Genomic DNA, 24,489 nt, shown 5'->3' on the forward strand with positions numbered 1-24,489 from the left:
TAGATATGAATTCAGGTTTTATTATTTTTTTCCTCTGTAAGCCACCTAAACAGTTAATAAACAAAACCAATGATACAGAACTACAAACGGTTAGTGTAAGCAAATCGGTCAGCAAAGATTTCTCCTTTTTCAAAAGAAAAAAAAAAGGTAATGATATTGGAAACATCACAAAAAAAAAAAATCAGGATAAACACCGTCTTCCACCTGCCATCAGCTGTCACACTGCAATCTCACACCCCGCCGTCATCCAGCACCGTTTTTCTCCCACCCATTTCAGCAAAGGGACAAAAATGAGCGCAGGTATCTTTGTTCAGGAGTCGATCACTATTCCTGACCACGTCTCGTGCTTAGTGCCAGGGGCCAGGTGAGTTATGGTCACTTCCACAGCTTGAACCTTCTCGTGTTTGGGTGGAATGGAGCAGATTTTATAGCTCACCTCATCCCCTTCTACTGGAACATACTCTCCCTCGATACTGCAGGAGAAACACAGTGTACATGAAGGTTAAAATACTGATCATGTGAGATTTGTAATGTTTTTTTTATCCATAGGCTGTTAAATTCCGTAAAAGATTTTAGATGTATGTGAATATTAATGTGTATATAATGTTATATTGGCAAGAGACAGATTGAACATCATTAGGAACTACACTATATTTGTATTGGGTAAATCGCAGGTGAAAAATTGTCATGTTACAGCGAAAGCCGTACTTTTCCCCCCTATAGAGCACAGAGAAGGTATGTTCTTCCTTGTGGGACGGCCAGGAGTTGCATCAACCCAAGAATTCTCAGTCATTTACCAAGTTTTAAATGCATCGACGGAAAATTCTGGGTAATGATCTCTGGGTAGGGCAGAGGTGATGTCCCAGTGGGTCAGTCTTTGTGTAGACAGGGCAGCTCCATGTGTCTTTCCCATACGACAGAGATAATACACTTGATCTGACGATCAAATTGCTGCCTTCCTGTCCAAATAGTACGGTAAAGCATGTACTGGGCAAAGCCAGGAACGCTCAAATATTGACCTAGGGTTCAACCCTTGTCACTCCAGACACATTCAGCCACCAGGCGAGCTCATCGCCAAGGTGTGTAGTTCTCCCATTTTTTTTTCTGCTGAACTAATCACAATTAGAGACCGTTTTCAGTTCAGCATCCTGCATGGGCTCTAAAGGGACTCAAAGTACAAAGCTGAGATGCCATGCTGCGCTCTTGGGGGAGCATGACAGACCAAAGGAACATTGGTCCCTTCAGAAAGTCTGTGAAAAGTTTATGCCCCCAAACAGAGACTTTTCACAGTTCTGTGCTGTGCTGCAATGGCATACGCCTTAAAATGTAGACTTTCTGCTGTCTGGCCATCCCTATAGGGAGGCTAGTGCTTTAGAAAGCAGGCAGCGCACTAGTTCCAGATGATAAAATGCACACCAAGCCACCTGAGAGCATACAAAGCCCATGTACTAAGGGCTGCTGCATCCAAGAGAACTTTGTGGTTTGCTTTTGCCCACATTGCACCGAATTCAGCAATGTGTACAGCTGACAGTTCGGCCAATCGTGAACCGGTGTGGCGTGACCTAGTGGACTGTTCAGCTCCACCAAGGACAGCCACAGTCAACACTGAGTCCATTTTTGGCATGAACAAAGAGGTTCACCTGTGGCCTACCAACCTTTTCCCAGATCTGTCAAGTGACCTAGGAAAAAAAATGTGTTTCCACAGATGTACATTAGGCAACTAAAAGTAGAACATAGTATCATAAATAATTTAAATATAAAATTTAAACATATAGCAAAAACTGAAGAAGTAATGTCATATCTGTTTATCGCTTCTTAAGAAGCCTCTGTGTGAATCAGGGTTTGTTTGGGTTTTTTTTTTTTTTTCTAAAGTCAAAAATGTTTTTTTTTTCTCGTTCTAAATGTGCTTTTTGATACTTGTTATGCTAAAAGGCTTTCAAAAAAAACCAGCTAATTGCACATCCATTCTTTTTCTGCGTCATGCAAGTCCATTTTCTCTTCACACAGTGAAGCAAAACATGGGGCCACTTCTCATCAGTGTTTCCATTATCAAGGCAAAAGCTAGGAGACAGACCGTTCCTGACTACGCCAACGCACATGTGCACAATGGGATGACGCGCGACAGTGGCTGCTTCTCTATAACGGTTACCTTTTGACGTCCAGAGCTTATTGCATTTCCCCACAATTCTTTCATTCTTTGATGGTCCGCCTTTCTCCCACACAAGAAAAAAAAAAAAACATGACCCAAAAACCATGACCCATGAAATACTCAACCACCCACACACACACACACACACACACACACACAGTCATGAGAATCTTCTCTTCATGGACACCTGCTTTGTCCTGCTGCATTCACAAGCATATAATTACACTGTTGCCGCTCTGACTTCAACAAGCTCTATTATTGCAGCCTTTAGCTTGCATTTGCACCTTTTAGTTTTATCTTCAGTATTTAATATATAAAACAGTCAGTTGGGTTTGGGCGAAGAAATCCTACTCGAAACTCGCATATAATGGAAATGTGAGGGTAGCTGTTGAAAATGCAGAGGTGTTTTTAAACGTAAAGGTGGAAATACTTTTTCCACAGGAAGGATTCTGTGTCAGTGTCTGTGTCAGGAATTTGTCAGTGTTTTCTAGAGAGTTGTGTGGCATATGGATACAACTAAAACTAGAAATAAAGAGAACTACTTTTTAACTGTAGAGTGTGTTGGAAAGTTGGATAAAAATGTACAAGAATAGTTTCAGTAAGAATCTGAGGCCATCATGAGCACACACCCAAGGAAAAAAAAATCATCTGGACTTTTTCTAGTCTTCAGCTGTGCAGTTTCGGTGAGTGTGTACCCATGATAGCCTCATATAGGTGTATAGGTGTTCCTAATAAAGTGGATGGTGAGCGTACATATCGTGTAAGCAACCCAAGGAAAAAGTCAAACCCTAACAAAAAAAAAACAAAAGAACCTGTTAGAACCTGAAAGAAGTGTAAAATGCTAATTCAAAACTACAGGCAACGGACACTAAGTGTATATTCCTTCTTGGGCTAAAGTGTTGTAAGTGTTTTTCCAAGCGTCAAACTCGGGTAAATTTAACCTGACACTCAGTCGTGGAGAGTGTGGGAGTGTGTGAAAGAGACTGCTTCATCTCACTCACTCTGAGATATGCACGAAGATGTCAGCGCCTCCATCCGACGGCGTGAGGAAGCCGTGACCTTTGGACCGGGAGAAGCACTTGCAGACCCCGCTGAAGACCGGACCCTCGGCTGCCCGCGCAGTCCTGTAGGGGAAACAAAAAAAACAACAGTTTTTATTTATTTATGTATTTATTTATTTATTTTTAATGGCTCCTGAAGGGGTTATACAAGATAAAATGCTCAAATGATAAAGCTGAAACAGAAAATGCTGAAAAATGGTGCAGAGCAGCTTGTTGTGTGCAGAATGATTCTTGTCTTCTTGTCTGAAATGTAGTCGATTAGGTAAGACACGTTCGTCGTTTGACTTTAGCTTTAAAAAAAAAAAAAAAGATTAAATAGGTGTACAACAAAGAGTCAAATCTAACACCTTCAGTTTTGGACGATTCAATCGTTTATTGCGATTTTTTAAAAATGAAATATCATGAGTGGGGATAAATCAGTATTACACAAGCCTAGACTTTATCCTTCTGTCCATGTTTATATAACAGTGTGTAAGAAACTTCAGTGAGTCTGAAACACTGAACCCCTCCACAAACCAGATTCAGGAGACACCACTGTGTATTGTTCAGCGCTAAATTTTGGTGGGTGTGTACTCACGCAGAGATGGTGCGGTTGCGGCGGGTGGGCAGCGGGCTGGGGATCAGGTACCCCCTCATGGGCGAGGGTGAGCGGGGTCGCTGGCGGCACGGGGGCAGGCGCAGGGAGCTAGGTGAGACAGGAGAAGTAGGGGACAGTGGAGGGGTTGTGGATGGAGCCGCCCGCACTGGGGATGAGGCCTCGGAGGACATGGTGTGTGCAGGATACTGCAGCTCCGCCAGCACTGAACTGTGGGGGGAAAAAAAACAAAGAGCTGAGTCTGACTGAAGTGGTTCACTCTGTCAGAATGCGTTATATAGCACACAGGTTTAGTGATTAGCATGCTAACTAGCAAGCACAACCTGCTAGAAAAATGCACCAGCTAGCTGATCTGGTGTTAAGAAAGGTTGCGTAACACATCTGAACATCAATGCTGGATCGTTTACTTGGTCATAGATTCTACAGAGCGTGAAACATATAACAGCCCACGTAAAAGCAGATGACATGCTATGGCTAATGCTAATTTCTAGGTAGTGGGTTTAACACAATGTAGTCAAGTTGAACTCACAATTTTAAAGTAAATGCAAGAATACGTGTCTTACTAGTTGCTGTAGATATTTACTAAAACTTTAAGTTGCATTTCAGTAAACATCACACTCTTTACAGGAATAAAAATGTTTCTTTTCAGAATTGGAGTTGTAAGTCCATCTGCATTGTGTACGATTTATAAACAAAACAATTTATAGTGGCCTTAAATTATGTTGAAACATTTACAGTGATCTCATGTTATGGAAAAGCTTTGCAACATTCCTCAAGCCTGAGCAAAGAATATTTCAGAATAAACTCTGGAATAAACAGCAGCTGTGACCAAATCTGTCTGTTCACCAACCACTAAATACTGTTGTGTAATTAAACTCCTCTAAACAACATTATCTGTTTATCGCATCTTGAGGGTTCGTCCACTTTTATAACATGAAGTTCAAGCATTTTCTTCCCTCAGCACAATCAGGAGGATAATATAACTCACCCAGTCTTCTTTATTATATGCATGTTAGGAATAAATAATCAACGACGGGGTGGTGTGATGTAGCGGAGTCACTGTTACCGCCCCGAAGTCACTCGTTTTCCTCTAACAGCATGTACTGAGTGTTTTATTTCTCTTATACCACAGTGATATGCCAACCATTAAACATTTTTAGAATGATGCCATACTTTTGATCTGTTTACAGTTTAACATTTAATGTTGTGCAACGTCTCTGAAACATGTTAGTTTCTGTTCTCACTTGGCAGCTATAAACAGTCGTTCCCTCGCCAGCCTCTCCTTCCCTGGATCTGATTCACAAGGTCTAGCCTTTTAAAGTGCCGCAAAAATATTAAAGGAGAAAATTTTGGAGAAGGAGCATGTCGGACATTTTAACAATCACTACCTGCTGGTGTGCAACTAAACGTGTATTTAAAAAAAAAAAAAAAAAGTGATCAAATCATGAGGAAATCACACTTAGCTAGCAGGCTAGTTTTATTCAACACGATCTTGTAGAGAGACGCCAAGCTGAGAATAGAAAGAAAAAAACAATTACACATCATTTTCATGAAATGTATTTATAATTTCTTAAAGCTGAGATGTCAAACTTTGGCTGAAACCCTATTTTTGAATCATGTTTTTAATTATTTTGTATATTTCATCCACAGAGACATCTAGCAGGTTTTCCCAGGCCACCTCACATAAGAGTATGAGATATTTTCCTAATTATGCATGTGGCCGCCCATGTGCATGTTGCCTATTTCCCCAAACCCAATTACTGCACAGATCAATATGTTCTTTGGCTGAATAATCACCTGTGATTGCTGTGAAATAAGCAGAGCATGAGAGAAGCATATCACTGCGTATAGACAACGGCCTGATGACCTCCACTCCTCCATCACACCGGCCGTAATCAATATAAATAAAATAATAAATAAAAGGCAAGATTTTATTTTGTTAGCATGACTAGTAGGCTGGTAGTCACGAAGTACAAGTAGCTCATTGAGTAATGTGTGCATGTAGCTGTGTGTGAGCTCTGTGGTTTGAGCCCACACGCATTAGTTTTGTCCTTTACATGATCATGAGCTCTAGGTAAGGGACAACTCCCAAATGTAGGATAAAACTCCATTTATAAAAAAGAAAAAAGAAAAAAAAAAGGCAGCCACACTTCTGAAAGCTCTGGTGGCTCAGCAGGCTTGGTTTGTGTGTTTGTTCTGTCCTTGTGCTCAGGTTCAAGGGTTGTCTTGTGCTCACTTTATGTTAAATCCAACAGCAGGTGGTATAAAGTGAAAAAATAAACCCCTAAAAAAAAAAAAAGGAAGGCTGCTCGTTGTAGCTGTTGGCTGAGTGGGTTAAGGCCAGTACCTGTCTCAGAGAACTAATCAGGGTTTGAGCCCTGGTTCAGGTGATATAAGTGCTTCTGTAACTGTCTTTCTTTCTTTATCAATAAGGTCTCTCTCTGCAGGTGGAGGTGTAAAATGAAAGATAAACCCCCTAAAAAAAGGATGCAAGACCTGTCAGTGCTGATGGCTCAGTGGGTTAAATGCCTGTACCTGTCTCAGGTATGAACCTTGGTTCAAGAACCCCACTGGGCAGTAGGTGCTGGACTTGGGTGGGACTGTAAACTCCGGCAGAAAGAAAGAAAGAGAGAGAAAGTCCGGTCTGTCCCACCTGGGGCCCTGGGAGAGGTGAAAGGAGGGGTTATGCTACTCTGGGCTCTTTATATATATATATATATATATATACACACACACACACACACAATATATATATATATACACACATTTTGCTCTATATTATGTACATTTATATTTATTGTGTGTGTATATATATATATACACACATTTTGCTCTATATTATGTACATTTATATATATATTTCAATTTCACTACATTTGACTAATTACTTTGCTCTACATTATTAAACATTGTTGTATTTTACTATGCTTTACTATACATAGCTACATTTTACTAAGCTAGAATTAAAATTATATTTGAATCTAGAGTAGCATAACCCTCTTTCTTACCATAGGCACAAACACTTCAGTCACTTCAGTCATGCTATACATTTGTATTATTAGCCCTGATGGTCAGCAGTCAGTCAACACAGGGGGGAAAAGGAAGCGGTTAGATATGAACCAGTGACCACAGGGACCTGAGACAAGAGTTTTACCACTGAGCCACAATTATTCACGGCTCTATCCATTTTTTTTAAAGCATTCATCATGAATAGTGACAGTGTGTTGGCCTGCAACTCTGCTTTCATCCAGTCCATGTTCAGGCCTTGACTTGAGGCGTACCATCACTCTCCTCTGGTTTGTGCAGTGGGTAAGCGCGCGCGTGTGTGTGTGTGTGTAAGAGGGTGTGGAGATTGTGGTTTGAGACTTGACCCGGGTTGTTCCTGCAAGTCAAGCTTTGTCTTTATAAACACTCCTCTTTGTGTGTTCATGATGTAAAGATAGCAGTTTTTCATATACTGAAAAAGGTGAATAAATATTTGACATTTATAACATTTTAGACCTTTAAAAACTTCAGCTATTTTGTCTGAATAAATGTTCTAATTTAAACATGAGTATATTTCATTGTCGAGTGTTTAATATTGTTCACAAACTCTCAACACTGTCTTAAAGGTTTTCTATCCATCCATCCGGACAGTTTGCAAGGAAGTGCTTAGATTTGGTGATGTTCAGCATCAAGTGCTATATTCATGGCAGGAGCAATTTTTGCATGGCAGTTTTTGTTATAGAAACCTTTTATTGAACCTATTATTGACTGGACACACATGGATTTTATTTATGCATAGTTGTAGCTGTCATTCAATGGTATTCATATTATTCCCCTTGTAGCAAATACAGAGATCGTCAACATAAAGACTGCATAAGATATTAGACCCAACTGCACATCAAAAAGGATAACAGAAAGAATGCTTCCCTCAGCTACTCCCAGTTCTCGTGTGTGTAAGCTTGAGAGGGTAGAGCCGAACCTGACATTAAAATGTCTTCTAAGATAAAAAAAAAAATGGAGATGAAAATGGGCAGTTGCCCCTAAAACCTTTGGTACAAGTCTTTTAAAATGCCATACTTCCAGGTCGTGTCATATGCTTTCTGTAGACCCAAAAAGGCAGCTACAGCATGTAGCTAACAAGACGATTATTATCCATCCTCTCCATGGTTTTACAAATACAACTAGTCAGGGCTATAGGGCAGTAATTGTTGGGGTCATTATAGTCCTTGCCTGGTTTATGTATGTGTATGGTTACTGCTTCTAGCCAGGAGGGTGCTACGTGTCCTGATGTCCAGACTATATTTAAGTTTTTAAGAAGCAGAGACAGAAAATATGCTGTACACATATTGCTTGGAATTCAGGGAGGCAGTTTTGTGTTGAGGAGTTCTTTGCGAATGTCTCTGCTAGCTTGTTTGCTTTGCACTTCATCTTATACATCATACCCCAAACTTTCTTCGCTGGTGTATTTAGTGTTAGTCTTGATTAAAAAAAATCGCCTCCAACTTTGTTTCTTTGTTGCACTGATGACTCCTCAGGCCTGTGTGCTACATATTTTGAACTTGGTTAGATTCTCTGTTGTTGGGTGTCGGTTAAAGAGCCCTTCTGCTTTTTTATGGGCCTCAATAACATTTGTACAGTTTTCATGGAACCATGGATTACACTTTTGATTTGGTTTTCCTGATGTCTTTGGAACAACTTTGTCTGCAACTGATTATCGGTGAACCATGTTATTGTGTCCTGGGTATATTGAGGCTCTGTCTTAAACTTCCCCTGACACAGGGTGTGAAAGGAAGGCCAGTTAGCTTTTTAAAGCTGCCATCTTAGTGCTCTTTGTTGCATGTCTGCTTCTGCAAAGGTTATAAATCAATGGGAAGTGATCACTTCCACACATGTCATCCCATACTTGCCATGAGAAGTCATGCAATAATTCAGGCTCACGTATGGTCACATCAGTTGCAGAGTATGACTCATGTCCTGGATGCAGATAGGTATACTAGCAAACAGAGAGCGTTTTTACTGATAAAGTTCTCTGTAGTCTTGCCTTTAGTGTTAGTAGTGGCTACTTCCCCACAGTGGTAGTTTGTGGCTGTTAAATCACCCATGAGGGCCTATGACGCTTTCCAGGTCGGGGTCCTGTAGGTTGGAGTCTATCGCAAGTCTTAATAAGATGGCTGTACCACTAGAGGGACGTTGTGTGTTTGGGCCATAAGCACTGAACACCGTAAAACTTTTCAAGGCAATGGAACTAGTTGGTATCAGGTGTGTCTCCTGAAGACAAAAGGCAAGAGGGTTAAAAACAGCAGCTAAGCACTACAAAGTTAGCTCTAAGACCACGTCAGTTCCTCTGAATAATATTACGCCACATCAGGTAGGCAGTACAGTACTTGCACCATATTCCTGCCTTCAGGCACAAGGCTTCAGCTGCCAGAGACCACGGTCTCTGCCATTTCAATGTCTTTTGGGTGTTCAGTTTTGTTCAGGCTGTTTTCTTGGCTTCCGTATGGTTGTTGTAGGGTTGATTTCTTTTTGCTCTTACTATTTGATAGATTAGATTGCTCTCTTGATGAGCTTTCATTCTGGCTGGTCTGGATTGGGTTGAGTATGGTTGAGTTCTGAGTGCTTATTATCTTGGTTTTGTAGAGGGGGGAAACGTACTATTACTACTAATTGGTTGAGGTTTGTCTTTGTCCATCCAGGTCAAGTCTGTTTGGCTTCGACTGTTCATGGGGACTTCACTATGGATGCAAATGATCTCTCTGGTTTAAAGGAAGGAAGTCCCTCTACCAATTTGCATGCTTCAGGGAAGCTAACTAACACATTTCATCCTCTGGATCCTTTTTTTTTTTTGTTGACCCACACAGGCAGTATTTTGAGGAGGAACCATGTTCACCTGCACAGTTGCAACACTTTGGTGGTTTTTGGCAGAAATGTTCATGTCCTTCCCCTCCACAATTACAGGAGATAGCTTTGTTTTTACAGCTTGCTAATCCATGACCACATTTCTGGCAGTTGAATCATCTTAGTGGGTTCGGTATATATATATAAGTCAACAGGTACTCTTTGGTAGCCTACTAGAATCATATCTGGTGGTTGTGGCCTATCAAAAATAATGATATAGGTGCTGGTTTTAATAATTCGATCTTGTTTTTTCATTGTTATTTGTGTGACATCTGTCACACCCTGTTGTGTCAGTTCTGAGGCTATTTTAGCCTCGTCCATTTCCTCTAGCTCTCTAGTGCGAATCACTCCTTTACTGCTGTTCAGAGATGGATGAGGGAAGGACTTTATACGAGTACCAGCCAATTCAGTGGCACGTAAAAGATTCTCTGCTTGCGCCTTCTTTGAGCACTCCACTAGAATCTGGCCAGACCTCAACTTTTTTTGCATCTTTGACTGTCCCTGTTATTCCTGAGCTGCCTTTTTGTATGCTGAAAGGAGAGAGCTTGGTAAAGGGTATGTCTGGTGATAGAGATTCTAAGATTACAAACCTCTGCCAGTTATCAAATGACAAATAAAGAGAATCTCTAGTTACTCAATCAAGATCTAAATCCTGATCCGGCATCCTTTTTGGGGGGGTTTGTTTGCTAGCCATGTCTATATGTATTTTGTTTCATCACCCCTACTCCCCACCCACCTCAGAGCCCAACAAGGGGATGCACAGAGCCACGGACATCCTGCAGATATGCATCAGGGATATAGGGGTGGTATACTCGAGCAACCAGGTAAAGTAATTATGTTGCTCGACTGACCCTTAGCCAACGCCCTCTGGGAAGAGAAAAGGAATGGCCCATATTAATGCCAAAAAGGTATAACCCAGGGCAAGTCTTCCAAACTCCTGTCTATGTGAAGCTGGAGCCAAAACACTGTTCTGGACTTGTGGTAGAAACAGCAGACCACATTTCTCAAGTGCCAGGACCTCTTCCTCCACAATCACAGGTTGCAACTCACAGCGAACAAGTCGCCCCATTTGTTGCCTCTTACGATCAGCAAGGGTGTGCTAGGCACCTATTCTGTCCCGGGTCAAGGAAGTGGTGGAAAAGAAACAAGTGAATAAATGAACAAACAAACCAACAAATACATAAATAAATATTCTACACAGGGTTTCCTATAGATTACCATGAGAAAGAAAGGTAAAGTTTTTTTTTTAATCCTGAGGATTTCTCTGCTCTTTTCTTTTTGGCATGAGATACACTTTTATAGAGAAAGTTAATTGCAGTTGGCAAAACCTGCAGAATAACATCAGTCATAAACCAGGCTTTAATGTGCGCTTTATCAAATTAAAGCCGTTATTCATTAGGAAGAGGAGCCAGGCACAGAGAACACGGTCACGCCAAATCTAAAGTGACTGCAGGCTAAAACGCTAACACACCAACAGTCTATTTCATCCGCCCGTGACATCGAGACAGACGGCAGGAGTGTGAGCGACGGTCACTGGAGGATGTGGAGAGGCTCGTATTTATTGTTAATAAATAAATATAAAAAATAAATATTAAAAAAGAAACAGCTTCATCTTTGTAACTTTATATACAATATAAACCTGTTACAGAAAAAGAATCAGCACCTGCTGACCAATCAGAATCCAGAATCCAGCAGGGTCGTGGTGTAAGATTTTGCATTTTCAAAAATACAATAAGACGCTTTTGATGTAAACTGGATTCTGTTTTATTTTAGACTTTTAAATTAGGGCTTTTTAAACAGAAAAACACATTCCTATTTATTTTGGAATATGAAATAAGGCCATAATTCTGTTTATTTCCGGGTGCCGCGTGCTCCGCGTATAAATTACTGCAGGAATAAAAATGTAATTACTCCACTACATTAATGCAATCAGACTGTAGCTATTGCTTTCTCATGCTTATTAGCTTTGCATACAGTGTGTGTGTGTGTGTGTGTGTGTTTTACCTGTTAGCTTCAGCTTTGCTAGTCTCTCTCTGTTTGTCCGTAACATGCAAATGCTAATCACATGCAGTACACATAATACACTCTTTATACATAAAAAAGTTTCCCACCAGATTTACAAAAGTTTTCTTACGTGTGTAACTACCAACACATTCTCGGCACAGCTGATTTAGTTATCCACACACACACACACACACACACACACAGAGATTTCAACTCCATAAAAGAGCTGAAAATGAAATAGCGCCTCCTAAGTGCGACGTGTGCTAAATCTTCCACTAATCCAGCTCCTTTTAGAGGGTGCCATTACTTTTCATACAGCTAGTATTAATTTATGGTTGTGTTTTGAATCACTTTCTTTCAAATCATTAATATGAAGTGACATTTGAGTTTCACAGAATGTTCATTAAATTGGTGTGTGATTGAAAAACATGAGTAATTTAAACTTGACAGCGTAATCCGTATATAAAACCGCAGTAACTCTTCAACAATTATATCATTTGACGATCTTGGAAATTCCTAACAATTTGCACAATTTAATTCGGAGGAAAAGTTACGAATATTAATGTTACTGTTAAGGCTAAGGTTAGGGGGTGTGGTTTATTTTATGACGTTATTTGCATGATATGAAGGAAAAGGAAAATCTAGCACTTCCTTAATGAAATCTGAGCTACTTGAAATTCACACCTGCACTATGAAAAGTAAATCAAAATACCGTACTTAAGATTCTTTATAAACTACGGATGGCAATTTGTCCTAAACATGAACTCTCAATCAAGTCGTTCGCTTTTGCCTGTGGTTGCAAACGATCCCTGAGCTGCACGTTCCGGCATATCAGATATAAACAATCGTTTTTAACATTTCCTTGAGTAGCAATTCCGCCCGTTCTTAGCGTGCACGTAATGCGATACTACACTCTGATCCAAATAACCTACAAAACTGGCACCAGGGTCTTTAGTGCCATGGCAACGCCGTGGTACAGGACACCCCGTGAGAATTGCTCCTTTGTACCTTCAGATTACATCATTCACTCTAATTACCTTTCACTTTTCGCTGTCAGGATCTGAATAAAAGATTCATAACCAGGAGATAAAGTCTGCTCCAATTACACATCATCTGTTATTGTCCAGCTTTTCTCTTTCCTCTGCCTCCGAATGCTAAATGAGCTCATCGTGACCTCAGAAGGGTCAAAAACACAACAAACACTGCATGCACTGCATAAATAGGCTTCGGGGAAGTCGTTTCTACAGGACTTCAGGTTTTACGTTTAGTTTCTATGTGCAAGTTTAAACAAAAAATAAAGTTTCAATCAGTGAAGTGTTTCTGTTAAATACTGCCAATCACCAAAAAGCCTCAGAAATACAAATCTGACTAACTGCCAATCAATCAATCAATCAATCAATCACCTGCATTATTTGGTGTTATTTTGGCTTGAAACGAAATTTCCACACACTGAGTGCACAGCATCCGCTAAATAATCCTCCAACAGGTTAAGAAACAACAATTTCGCCTGAAATCTGGTGCATTTGAGAGGTGATGTTTTCAACACATTTACACACTATCAGCAGCTAACACCTGTTTTATTCACCATTTCAAAGTGAACACATTTTCTTATGGAAGTGCAGGTAGCAGTTGATGCGAAGTTCAACTTAAACTACAGTAAAGTTTTTGTCATGTCATGTCTTTTCCTAGTAACGGACCTTTTTCACAACATCCATGTTGTCATATATGAATAGTAACGCTCCGGAGCCACTTTGAACATTGTTCGGCTTCGCTGTCACTCCCGTGTTTCAGTACGTAACCAGTCTATTAATGCTATATTCCACAGTAGTAAATAGCTAGCTATATTTTCTTCACGTTTGGCTAGTTAGCTAGTCAATGTTTTGCTGTTTAGATTTTGAGAAGTGCGATTCTTTGGCTACAGATGCACGTGGCTTCTATTAAAATCCTAAAACGCTCACCATCTTCCCAGCAAACAGCACAAACCCACTTCTTTCTCACAAGCTCATTGTGAGTGAAGCTCAAGTACGGATGTTTGGTTGAATTATTTAGTGCATTTAGTAACGCTACAGTGCATCTGCTGCCATTGTTCACGTCTCATCTGAAGTTTTGGAATGCTACTACGCCACGTAGAAGTGTGAAAAAAGTCCATTTATCCACACATCTGAGGAAAATACTGATATTCCTGACTATTCTGTCTGATTTTTATCATCACTGGGTCTTTAGACTGATTGTATAAAAAGACTAAATAGCTAGGTAGCTAAATTTTTGACAAGTTTGCTCAGGCTTCATGATTTGTGGTTGCCTAACAATGTTTTCTGGATTCTGACCACTTTTTCATCATATTTACAGCCGCAACATAAAAAAAAAAAATCTTGATTTCCGGAGTGTTGAAGACAACCAGAGTGGGCTGTTGGTGTGGAATCTCCTCGTAAACACACCAACCTACTTCTCAATCTGAAAGCAGCATGTACTCTAGTTTCATTCGGAACAATTAAGTCTTAAATGAAACCAAAAAAAAAACCCCAAAAAAACACCAATGAGCATTTGAACTGTTCTGGGTTCTGCTTTATCAATTCATCACTTCCTTCTGATGTAAGATTTTCACATTTATAGATTTTACATGCAAACTTGTGAACATTTTTAAAGCCTTGCTGCACATCTGTGGTATTTAAATGACCCGAATGACATTCAGACCTCTGGAATGAGTTCATCACGGTTCACCACGATGGAATTTTCCGTTCCTTCACACCTCCAACCTTTAACCTCCAAACTCTGCCTCTGGGGGCAGATAATTCTGCTTTCCCGACAAGTCGGAGCCTAACACAATAGGAGCCCTAAATCACAGTGTCATCCTGCCACAGTGCAGCGACGGAGAGCACAATGAGGCAAAAGCAATTTCCTGAAGACCAGAAAAACTCACATGGAGCCAGTGGTTACGGATCCGGAGTGCCGGGACACTTTTAAACACGGCTCACACTGCAAAGACACACATAAGCACAGTGTTTCTTCAGTTTTTTATTTTTATTTTAACACCCGAAATGGCTGCATTCCAAATATAGTGTTAGAAACACAGAACAGGAAATTGTTTTAGCTCCCAGAAAAGTTTTGAACAGGATGATCGGTGTAAATTGTTATTTTGTCTTCTGGGAAACATGTAACTATCTTATGTAGCTTCTGAAGGGCAATACTAAATTAAAAAAAAGATCTTTTAACAAAATTATAACAATTTACACCGATTATCCTGGTCAAAAGTTTACATCCCCCTGGCTCTTAACGTATCGTGTTGCCTTCTTGAGCATCAGTGAATGTTTGCGCCTTTTGTAATAGTTGTGTTCAAGTCCCTCAGTTGTCCTGAGCGTGAAAAGGTGGATCTCAGCATCATAAAGCCTCCCATTGTTGGAAAGGGGTCAAATGTGCAGAAGATTGTGGAAAAGCAGAGAATGTGCAGGACCTGGAGGATTTTTCTGAAGAACAGTGTGCAGTTTTACTGCTCAGGACAAACAAGGGCCTCATGAACAACTATCACAAAACATAAAAACAGTCGCTGATCATCAGGAAACACACACAGGATTAAGAATCAAGTGTATGTCAACTTTTGAACTGGTTCATTTGTGTAAATTCAGTTATAAGTTTGTCTTGTGGACTAGATGTAAACATCTGCTATGTGAAATAGCTTATTCAGGGCAGTACTAAATAAAATTTTTATGATCCCTCTTATTTTTTTTTTAAATTATTTACATTTTGCAGATTCTGCAAGGCGTATGTAAACTTATGACCCCTACTGCATATGACGTTATCATCTCCTGAACTGTGATGTCGCATCCATACTCCTGATGTATAGAAGTCTAGAAATCTGTAATGCATTAACAAAAAAAAAAACACATACACACAAAGGTGCTGAGCTCATACACACTATCAGACATTTTGCAAGTCAGTATGAGTTCATGGGTCACATCTGTAAGTCGAGGATTTTCAGTCGTGTGTGTAAAATCCTCACAGTCAGTACATGAGTGAGCATTTCTACAAACAGCTTCGCCTCAGGAGACACAACCGATACGGATCGAGTAGATATGGGAGGCGTGTTAAGGCACTAGAGCAGAAGGAAAGTAAGTGTGTGTGTGTGTGTGTGTGTGTGTGTGTTTTGACCTTATCCGCATCTCACTTAACAGCTTAAATAACACAAACATAAAACTGCTTGACGGCAGATAATTGAGCAATTTTTCCTGCTCCTCCTTTCCAAGTGCTCCAAAATTGTATGTGTGTGTTTGTGTGTGTGTGTGTGTGTGTGTGTGTGTGTGTGTGCGTGTGAGATGACGTCCCAGAGGCCCCACACAGGAAAGCAGCTATAGAGATGAAACACGGCTGTTAATAAGCCAAGGGAAAGCATGATGGAAAGCCAGGAAGTTCACACAGCTGTCAGATAAAGATGAGCCGAGGGAAGGAGACTGTCTCGACGTACAGCTATTAAAATAAAAAACAGGACCGGCCACAGCAAATCCCCACCCCACAGAACGCTAGAAACACGGCGGGGGACACGCCTGGGCTTCATTTCAGTGAGCGGTCCTTTTTATAAGCTGCTGTGGCTGCTGTGATCACATGATCGGCGTGTGGAGCAGATGGAGAGCGGAGGTGTCTGTTCACCTCTCATGCTGCTTTTATTCAGGTTCAGGAAGCAGAAACGTTGTGATGAGTCACGCTATCACGTGAACAGCACGTGATGACAGCGGTGATGATTAAACAGTTAAACAGAACTACTTTAATGTTTTTTTTTCTTGTGTTAAACCTTTATTTCTTTTTAGGAAAGTTAAAAAGAAAATAAAAGTACCATTAAGGATGCGCTGAAATATGCAGTGTCGTTTAGACAGGTGAGAACGCAGACGTCACACTCTGCGCCGAGAGCACCTGAGCACGCTAGTGACAAAGTGATTCGACTCGGAATCGACTCGATTGCAGGAAATCAATCAAACAACGTTTTGTTGATGAACTGAGCCAAAGGACAGAGCTGTAGCGCTGAAGAAATGCCACATTCTGGAAATTTGGTTTCAGTAAAAAAAAAAAAAAGAAGAGAAAATAAAGACTGGATGCGATAACAAAATGTTTTATACTAATAATTTATATAATTATCTAATCACTTCTTTGGTGATGGCTCCGTGTTCTCTGTGCTGATTTCTACACGCACTTATATCAAACGAATAAAAAAAGTTTTAGGAAGTTTTCAGATAAAGTTTTTTTTTTTTTTTTTATGTGCAGTGTGAAAGCAGAAGTACCAATTTTAGACTCAATTATTCAGACTCAAACAGAATAAAAGGTGTGAACACACACAAAAAAACAGATTTTTTTTTTTTTAAACCCAAAAGGCAGCCATATAAACAGTGCTGATCTGTCAGGAAAACCTAGACGTTAAACTACAAATAAATGAGCAGAGGCAGCTTATAGATAAACTTTATAAGACAGCATATAAGCTATATTATCAGTGTTTACTTATAAGGCATTAGTTATTGTTGCACAGTGTTGGTGTTTTATATTCAGATGGAGCTACTGAAATGGGATGAGGTTACCATGACAACCCTGCTGTAAACAGTCTTGAACATGGAGGTGTGGCAATGTCAACAGTTATCATAAATCTTTTTTACAAAATTATATTGCTATCATTGTCTTTAGTAATAAGTGCTGCAGTTCAATGGCACAGATGTGAAATACAGTGAAGCAGCGTAAACACATCTGCTCACACACACTTCTGCTAGTACGCCTCTGTCTGCAGCAACACACACACACACACACACACACACACACACACACACACACACACACACACAGCAACTGCAAGGTGCAAAACACTCATGACTCATCCTACCAAGCTGTCACATTTCAAAATACAATGTGTGTGTGGGTCGGTTTTTATGTCTTGGTAGGGATGAAAAGTCTTCAAAAGATATAAAAAAATAAAAATAAAAAAAACTGATAGTTTTGATCCCCCTTCCTCCAGCTTTTATTAAAATTAAAAAAAAGAAAAAAAAAACAGCCAAAAGATTTCCTTTAGGTTATTAAGGTTAAGGTCAGAGTTTGATTAGGTGCAGATTAGCATTAATTAGCCGCATTAATAATTATATCAATGGAAGATCATCACAAGGATAAAAAGACAAATTATTAGACAAAGAACTGAAAGTAAAATATTGTCAGAGGCTTTAGAGTCTAAGTCGCTGGTTATGCTGCGTCATGCTGTCGTCTCGTCACCTCCCTTCCTGCGCAGATCAGTAAGAACATCGGCCTCAGACTGCAGGCAGGCGCTGTGTGTGTTGCACCGCTCTGGTCACTGGATGTACTCACAGTGATTGTATGTACACACACACACATACAAACACACACACTTTATTAGGAACACCTGTACCTGTACCTGTACACCTGTTCATTCATGCAGTTATCTAATCAGCCGATCATACTGCAGTAGCACACTGCATATAATCCTACAGATACAGGTCAAGAGCTTCAGCACCTGTTCACGTCAAACATCAGAATGAAGAAAAAGTGGGATCTCTGTGACTTTAATCAGGGCATGGGTGTTGATACCAGATGTGCTGGTTTGAGTATTTCAGAAACTGCTGATCTCCTGGGATTTTCACACACAGCAGTCTCTTGAGTTTACACAAAATGGTGCGAAAAACAAAAAAAAACATCCTGTGAGTGGAGGATCTTCAGACTGAAACACCTTGTCGATGAGAGAGATAAGAGGAGAATGATCAGACTGGTCTGAACTGACAGGAAGTCTATAGTAACTCATATAATCACTCTTTACAGCCGTGTTGAGCAGAAAAGCATCTCAGCATGGACAAAACATCAAACCTTGGGGTGGATGAGCTACAACAGCAGAAGACCACATCAGGTTCCTCTCCTGTCAGCCAGGAACAGGAATCTGAAGCTGTCATGGGCACACACTCACCCACACTGGACAGGTGAAGATTAGAAAAAAGACCAGGTAATTTTTTTTCCTTATCTTCAGCTGTCCAGTTTGGGTGAGTCTCTGCCCATGACAGCCTCAGATTCCTGTTCTTGGTGGATTATATATACTTACACATGTATGTTGACCATAAATGACCAAACGCATTCATGACACAGCTGAATTACACGGCCACAAAACTCCACAAAAGAGCTGAAAATGACAAAACGATGACTAAACAGTGAAAGAGGTTCTCCTAAATCTTCCACTACTCCAGCTCAGCCACTGCAGTGCATCAGCCACCAGAGACACACACTGAAGATTTTTTTGAAGATGCCAAATTATGGGTTTGTTATTAGTCATTAATATGAATCAACAAACGATTTTCAGAAAATGTTCATTATGTTTGTGTGTAATTGAAATAAATAAGTGATTTAAACTTGACAGCGTAATGTGTATATAAAATATCAGCAACTCGTTGACAATTACACAACTTCAATCGAGGTTCAATCCGAGCAATCGAGGTTCAGATTAGTATATGAACCTTTTCCAACTTAATAGATTTTCATGAACACCACACGTTCTTGTGTAAACGTTCCTGCAGAGGATTTACAAATAAATCCATTTGCATCCAGTTTGATAAATGAGGCTCAGTGTCTCTAACCTCACTGAGAGCAAAGAAAGACTCTTTATAGTGAATAAATCATGATGTTCTCTCTCTCTCTCTCTCTCTCTCACACACACACACACACACACACACACACACACACACACACACACACACACACAACCACAGATTTCATCAGACGTTCTTGTTCATCAGGCCACGCTGTTAGAACGGCTAAAAACGAGGAAAAACTACAGAAGAGAACGTTTACTGAGAAAAAAAGAATCCAAAGTGGAAAACAGTACACTAGAAGCCTTGCCTTAAATAATTTTAATTTTCAATTATTGTTTACAGTATACGATTTTTAGCTCACAATAAATAAATAAATAAATAAATAAATCACGCAATTCTTTAATCGGGTCCCTGGAGGACTAGTGGTTAGGCCACAGCGTTCTCACCGCTGTGTTCCGGGTTTGATTCCCAGCCAGGGAACCGACCCCAGACACTGGGGTTGCATGCTACAGCGCGCTCGAGCACCGGTCCCAAGCCCGGATAAAATTGGGCTGCATCAAGAAGAGCGTCCCGCGTTAAAAAAAACTGTGGCCAATGATCCGTGGTGGAGACCCCTAACTGGAGCAGCCGAAAGAGGAACAACAACAACACAATTCTTTGACTGTGAGTTCAGATCGGTGTTCTCAGAACACACAACGTGACGTACTCAAGTTACCGGCGGCCGATTTAGTGTCACTGTGACCAAAAACAGCCAACAACAAAAATTCTGCTGGTGTGAGAAATTTATGATTGAAATCCGTGTTAGCGCTGCCATGACGCTTATCTAAAATCCACCAATAAGAGGACAGCAAACTCATGAGACAGCTACAAATATGCTAGCGGTGATGGTGAAGCGTAACCAGAACATGCTCATGGAAAGAGAAAAATCCTCATGACCTCAAATTCACTGAAAAATGTTGATGTTTACGCGAGACCGAGTTCTGCACGAGCTGATTTCCGCATTGTGCTGGTTGACGGCGTAAACTATGCAGAACGTAGTAACTTTTCTTTAACACAGATCTATCGTTAGAGGATCTTCCTCATATAATCTAACATGGAGAACACGTTATCACGCAGTCTGTTTTAAAACTCAGACAAGATTTTACTGAGATCTCGTCTACAGCGCGTTGAGTAATAATCCACTGTAGCCAGGTTAGGACAATAGATTTAGAACGAAGGCGCATTAGGAAACGTTAAAACGTCAAATCTTTCCACAGGACATCGAGACAAAGCATGGTTCGGGGAAATAACAGGTAATCCCAGCCCTTCATCAGGAGCAGGAAATACATCAAGGCCACATTCTGTTCTTTCAGCAGCTCGCTGCTGGACCGCCGGCGTGTGGAAATGAATATAAAGCCGATTAAATATATAAAGATGTTCCTCTGATGCCTCATGAAGAAGCTTCTCTAATTTCTACACCATGTGGGCTGTTAATGCTGATGTTAGCTTCTCACTTCTAACATTATTGCTCATCACTTCAACCAAGATGACGCCAATCAAATTCTGTGGCAGTGTGCAACATCCGTCATGCCCACAATTCTCCTACGTAATGCTACAACGTAATAACGTGACGATATTTGGGGAGTTACTGTTACCGTCCTGAGGTGATTATTTTCCATTAACAGAACACAATGTTTTATTCCTCTTACACCACAGCAATGTGGCTACAATTAATGCTTTTTTTTATTTATTAAATAACATCACTTTTATCCTTTTATAGTTACGTTAATGCTGTGCAATGTCTGCAAAACAAGTTCATTTCTGTTCTCGCTTATGTTTCAGCAGCTCTAAACTTTTATTAACTTTGACGTCTCCTGTGAAAACAGTGTAAGATATCACTGTAAATTTCTCTGCCATGATTAAGACAAAACAAATCTATGACGGTCCTAACAGTGTGTTTGCTTACTAACTATTACATTCTCATCGCTGTCATATTTTAAATGCTGTCAAATTCATTCCTATTTCAGCATTCCACGTGGTCTGTGTTTCGAATGCAGTTCTCAGAGTGCATTTTACAGAATAATGAAAGCCACGACATCAAAGCCATCAAACACAAAAGAACTGTGTGCATCATGAAACTCATGAAAGTGCGAATGCAAACTCGCCCGCTGCTTTCTGACTCCGAGGAAAAGCTTTGAACTTTTTGCATTTCCATCTCAATGCTAGTGTTTGTACAACCATCCTGCAGAACAATACCAAAAATCTGCCACTATACCACGCTTTGAATATGCATAACCTCCGTAAACAATGCCGATTGGCCTTTTCTTCATGTGCAGCCATGAGTCATGGGCTCTCTGACTTTCTAAACTGTTAGAGCTGCCAAATTCTGCCGTAGGGTGTAGAAAAACATTCAGCCAGCTCTGGTCGTGTATTGCACAAGACTCTTTGTTTGTGACCCTTAACCCATTAGATAACATTCCAGCCTTATTGGTTAGAGGGAAAGGGAAGAGCAGGAGACGGCAAGCTGGGATTTAAATAGAGCTAAATTTCATGCGAAGTCAGTATACAAAGTTATTGCTGAAGAAACAACAGAAATTTCAACTTATAGCTATAGCTGAGATTTTCTATCAATAAACATGCTGTTACAGGAAAATAATCACTGACAGGATGGTGTGATGAAGCCAAGTTACTGGTACCATGCTGAAGTTGTGTGTGTGTGTGTGTGTGTGTGTAACATGAGCTCTTGAGTAGAGGAGACTAAAGAATTCAGCCTATAATCATGACTGAGAATCCGAGCACAAAACTGAGCCAGTAAACACTCGACTGTGCGCCATCAGTATATATTCCACTGCCAAATTATTTACTGAAAACCAGGAAATAATAAAGTACACTGAAGCTGATAAGTGAAATACACTATATGGCCAAAAGTATCTGGACACATGACCTTCACACCTATTTGTGGTTCCTTCCCCAAACTGTTAACACAAAGCTGGAAGCACACAAATCTCTAGAACGTGTTTGTGTTGCTGTAGCATTACAATTAAACGCTGCCTAGGTGTGTGTATTGTACGTCCGATGAAGATCATATTCAGGCCATATACAATTAGAGATCACATTATGTCATTTGCTACGGATGGGCATTAACGTTAGCCCTGATTTCCACCCCTATAAGATCACAGGGTCTAAACCGGCCACGCCATTGTAAAAGCTCTGGATTCACCACTTCCTTCTATATCCTCTATTCTAGCTGGTCATGAATCAAATTACAAATTCTTAAAGTGCTTAATAAAATCACTGTGCCTTCAGCTGTGGAGAAGAACATCTGCCCAATGTCTGGATGCTAAAAATCACAGCACAAAAAAAAAAAAAAAAAAACATGGGAGAGGATTTAAAAATAATAATCTATCAAAGTGAAATGTAAATGATAAATCAGAAACAGTTTTGTCTTTATTCTGATGGAACAGACATGCATTCAATGACATCTCAGACAAAACTGTACCAAACTGTACCTTTCCTTATCACTGCTGTGGATTCTGTACCTTTAACATGCATCTTTTCAAAATTAAAAGAGATCTGGTTTAAAGACAAGCAAAAGTCTTTACATGTTAGTGAAAGATTACAGAAAAACACAAAATTTTGATATCCAGAAAATGATTGCGATCAAGACTCGTGCACAGTTTGTCCATGATCTTACAATTTTTTTTTATTTTCTCAAAGTTAAAACAGAAAATCTCTCAGCCAGCCTGTAATCTAAATGTTCTCGATTCCTGATAAGCCAGAAAAGAGATAAGAGATGAAAAAGCTTTCCACAAACAACACAGCGAACACTGAAGCGACCTGCTACATGGAATTATTACTCACAGAAACACTTTTCTCCAGTTTGTTCTCTGATAACGCATTATTATTCATAACGGCATAATTATTACAGACTTTATCACATCAATCAAAAAAACTCTCACATCTAAATAAACTAAATGGCAGATGATTTGCATATGAGCTCCATATTCATTAAAACATTCATTAACTCCACATTCATTACAAACACACACACACACACACACATATATATATATATATCACACATCATAAACACAAGTAAACAGAAAAGCAGGCTTGTGTTTGATTCTAATCAGCTTGGAGACAAAAGTCACAAATCCACAACTTGCCTTGTTTTTGTAGCACTCCAGCCCCTGACTCCTCCCTGATCTTCAATCGAAACTCCACCAAAACAAACGGAATTATTTTTAATGCACACAATTCACTGTTCGCATCAAAAGTCGATTAATCGACTACAAATGGCAGTAATCACAACTCACCTGCGTTTAGGTGAAATATTAAAACATTCAAAATGTGCTTAAACAACACAGAAAACAAAAACACACTTCCACTGGTGCACCCTGATGACACACCACCACTCAAAACACACACACACACACACACACACACACACACGCGCCCCGGTTCTTCGATTAATCGTCGCCTGGTTAGAGATCGGATTAAACTTTGTCCTGTGCAACACATTTTACAACTAAACAAACAAACAAACAAACAAACAAACAAAGCGCGTGACTCACCTCTAAGTTACTTCCTCGGTGCAGACAGATGAAGGTTACAGTCCCGACACTGAATACAGGTTTAAACCGCGTTTACAGTTTACTAGCTTCAATTATTGTTATTGTTATGAATAATACAAGCGCTCGTGCGTCCAGCAGAACATTCCCCTATCAGGACTCGCGCGCGCGCGTTCACGGCTGCTGCTGATTAATGAACCTCCTCCTGGTGGAGACGGAGCGCGCGCCCACAAATGGGCGTGGCCGCCAGGTTAGCTCAGATTAACGTCATCACGAAGGTTACCGTAAATATCCAAATACACCGGGTAACACACAGACACACACACACACACACACACACACACACACACACACACACACACACACAATGACAGAATGAATCACATCAGCTCAGAGATGCTCCTATAGAGTTCCCTTCATGCTCTTCCACAGGAATAAAACACTCTGTGCAGTGCTGTTATAGGAAAACAATCAACATCGAGGTGGTGTATGATGAAGCGGAGTCACTGTCACCACCCTGAAGTGTTTTATTCCTCTTATACCACAGCAGATTTCCACTGATTACAAGAACGACAGTCTGTAGTTATGTTTAATGTTGTGGAAACGAGTTCTCACTTCCGTTATAGCAGCTATAAAGAGTCGTTCCCTCACCAGCCTCTATTTTTAGCTCTTAAAATTCATAAAACACAAAAAA

The 24,489-nt window shown here is 40.2% G+C and overlaps 1 protein-coding gene across 5 annotated transcripts; it reads right to left on the reverse strand.

Annotated features, from left to right (window-relative positions):
* carhsp1 (calcium regulated heat stable protein 1) lies at positions 1 to 24,007 on the reverse strand. Of its 5 annotated transcripts, none has more exons than XM_034310256.2 (5): positions 23,799 to 24,007; positions 23,391 to 23,430; positions 3,788 to 4,015; positions 3,151 to 3,273; positions 1 to 473 (listed from the first exon to the last, which is right to left on the reverse strand). In XM_034310256.2, the coding sequence occupies exons 3-5, from the start codon at positions 3,976 to 3,978 to the stop codon at positions 311 to 313; spliced, it is 477 nt and encodes a 158-aa protein (XP_034166147.1). In that variant the 5' UTR covers positions 3,979 to 4,015; positions 23,391 to 23,430; positions 23,799 to 24,007; the 3' UTR covers positions 1 to 310. The 5 variants fall into 5 exon arrangements, with proteins under 5 accessions (XP_034166147.1, XP_034166146.1, XP_034166148.1 ...); XM_034310255.2 differs by having other exon boundaries at positions 23,391 to 23,442; XM_034310257.2 differs by lacking the exon at positions 23,799 to 24,007 and adding an exon at positions 23,541 to 23,650.
* Positions 24,008 to 24,489: the final 482 nt, after the last annotated feature.

This window comes from Pangasianodon hypophthalmus, chromosome 13 (genome assembly GCF_027358585.1).
Source record: "Pangasianodon hypophthalmus isolate fPanHyp1 chromosome 13, fPanHyp1.pri, whole genome shotgun sequence".
Classification (NCBI taxonomy): Eukaryota; Metazoa; Chordata; class Actinopteri; order Siluriformes; family Pangasiidae; genus Pangasianodon; species Pangasianodon hypophthalmus.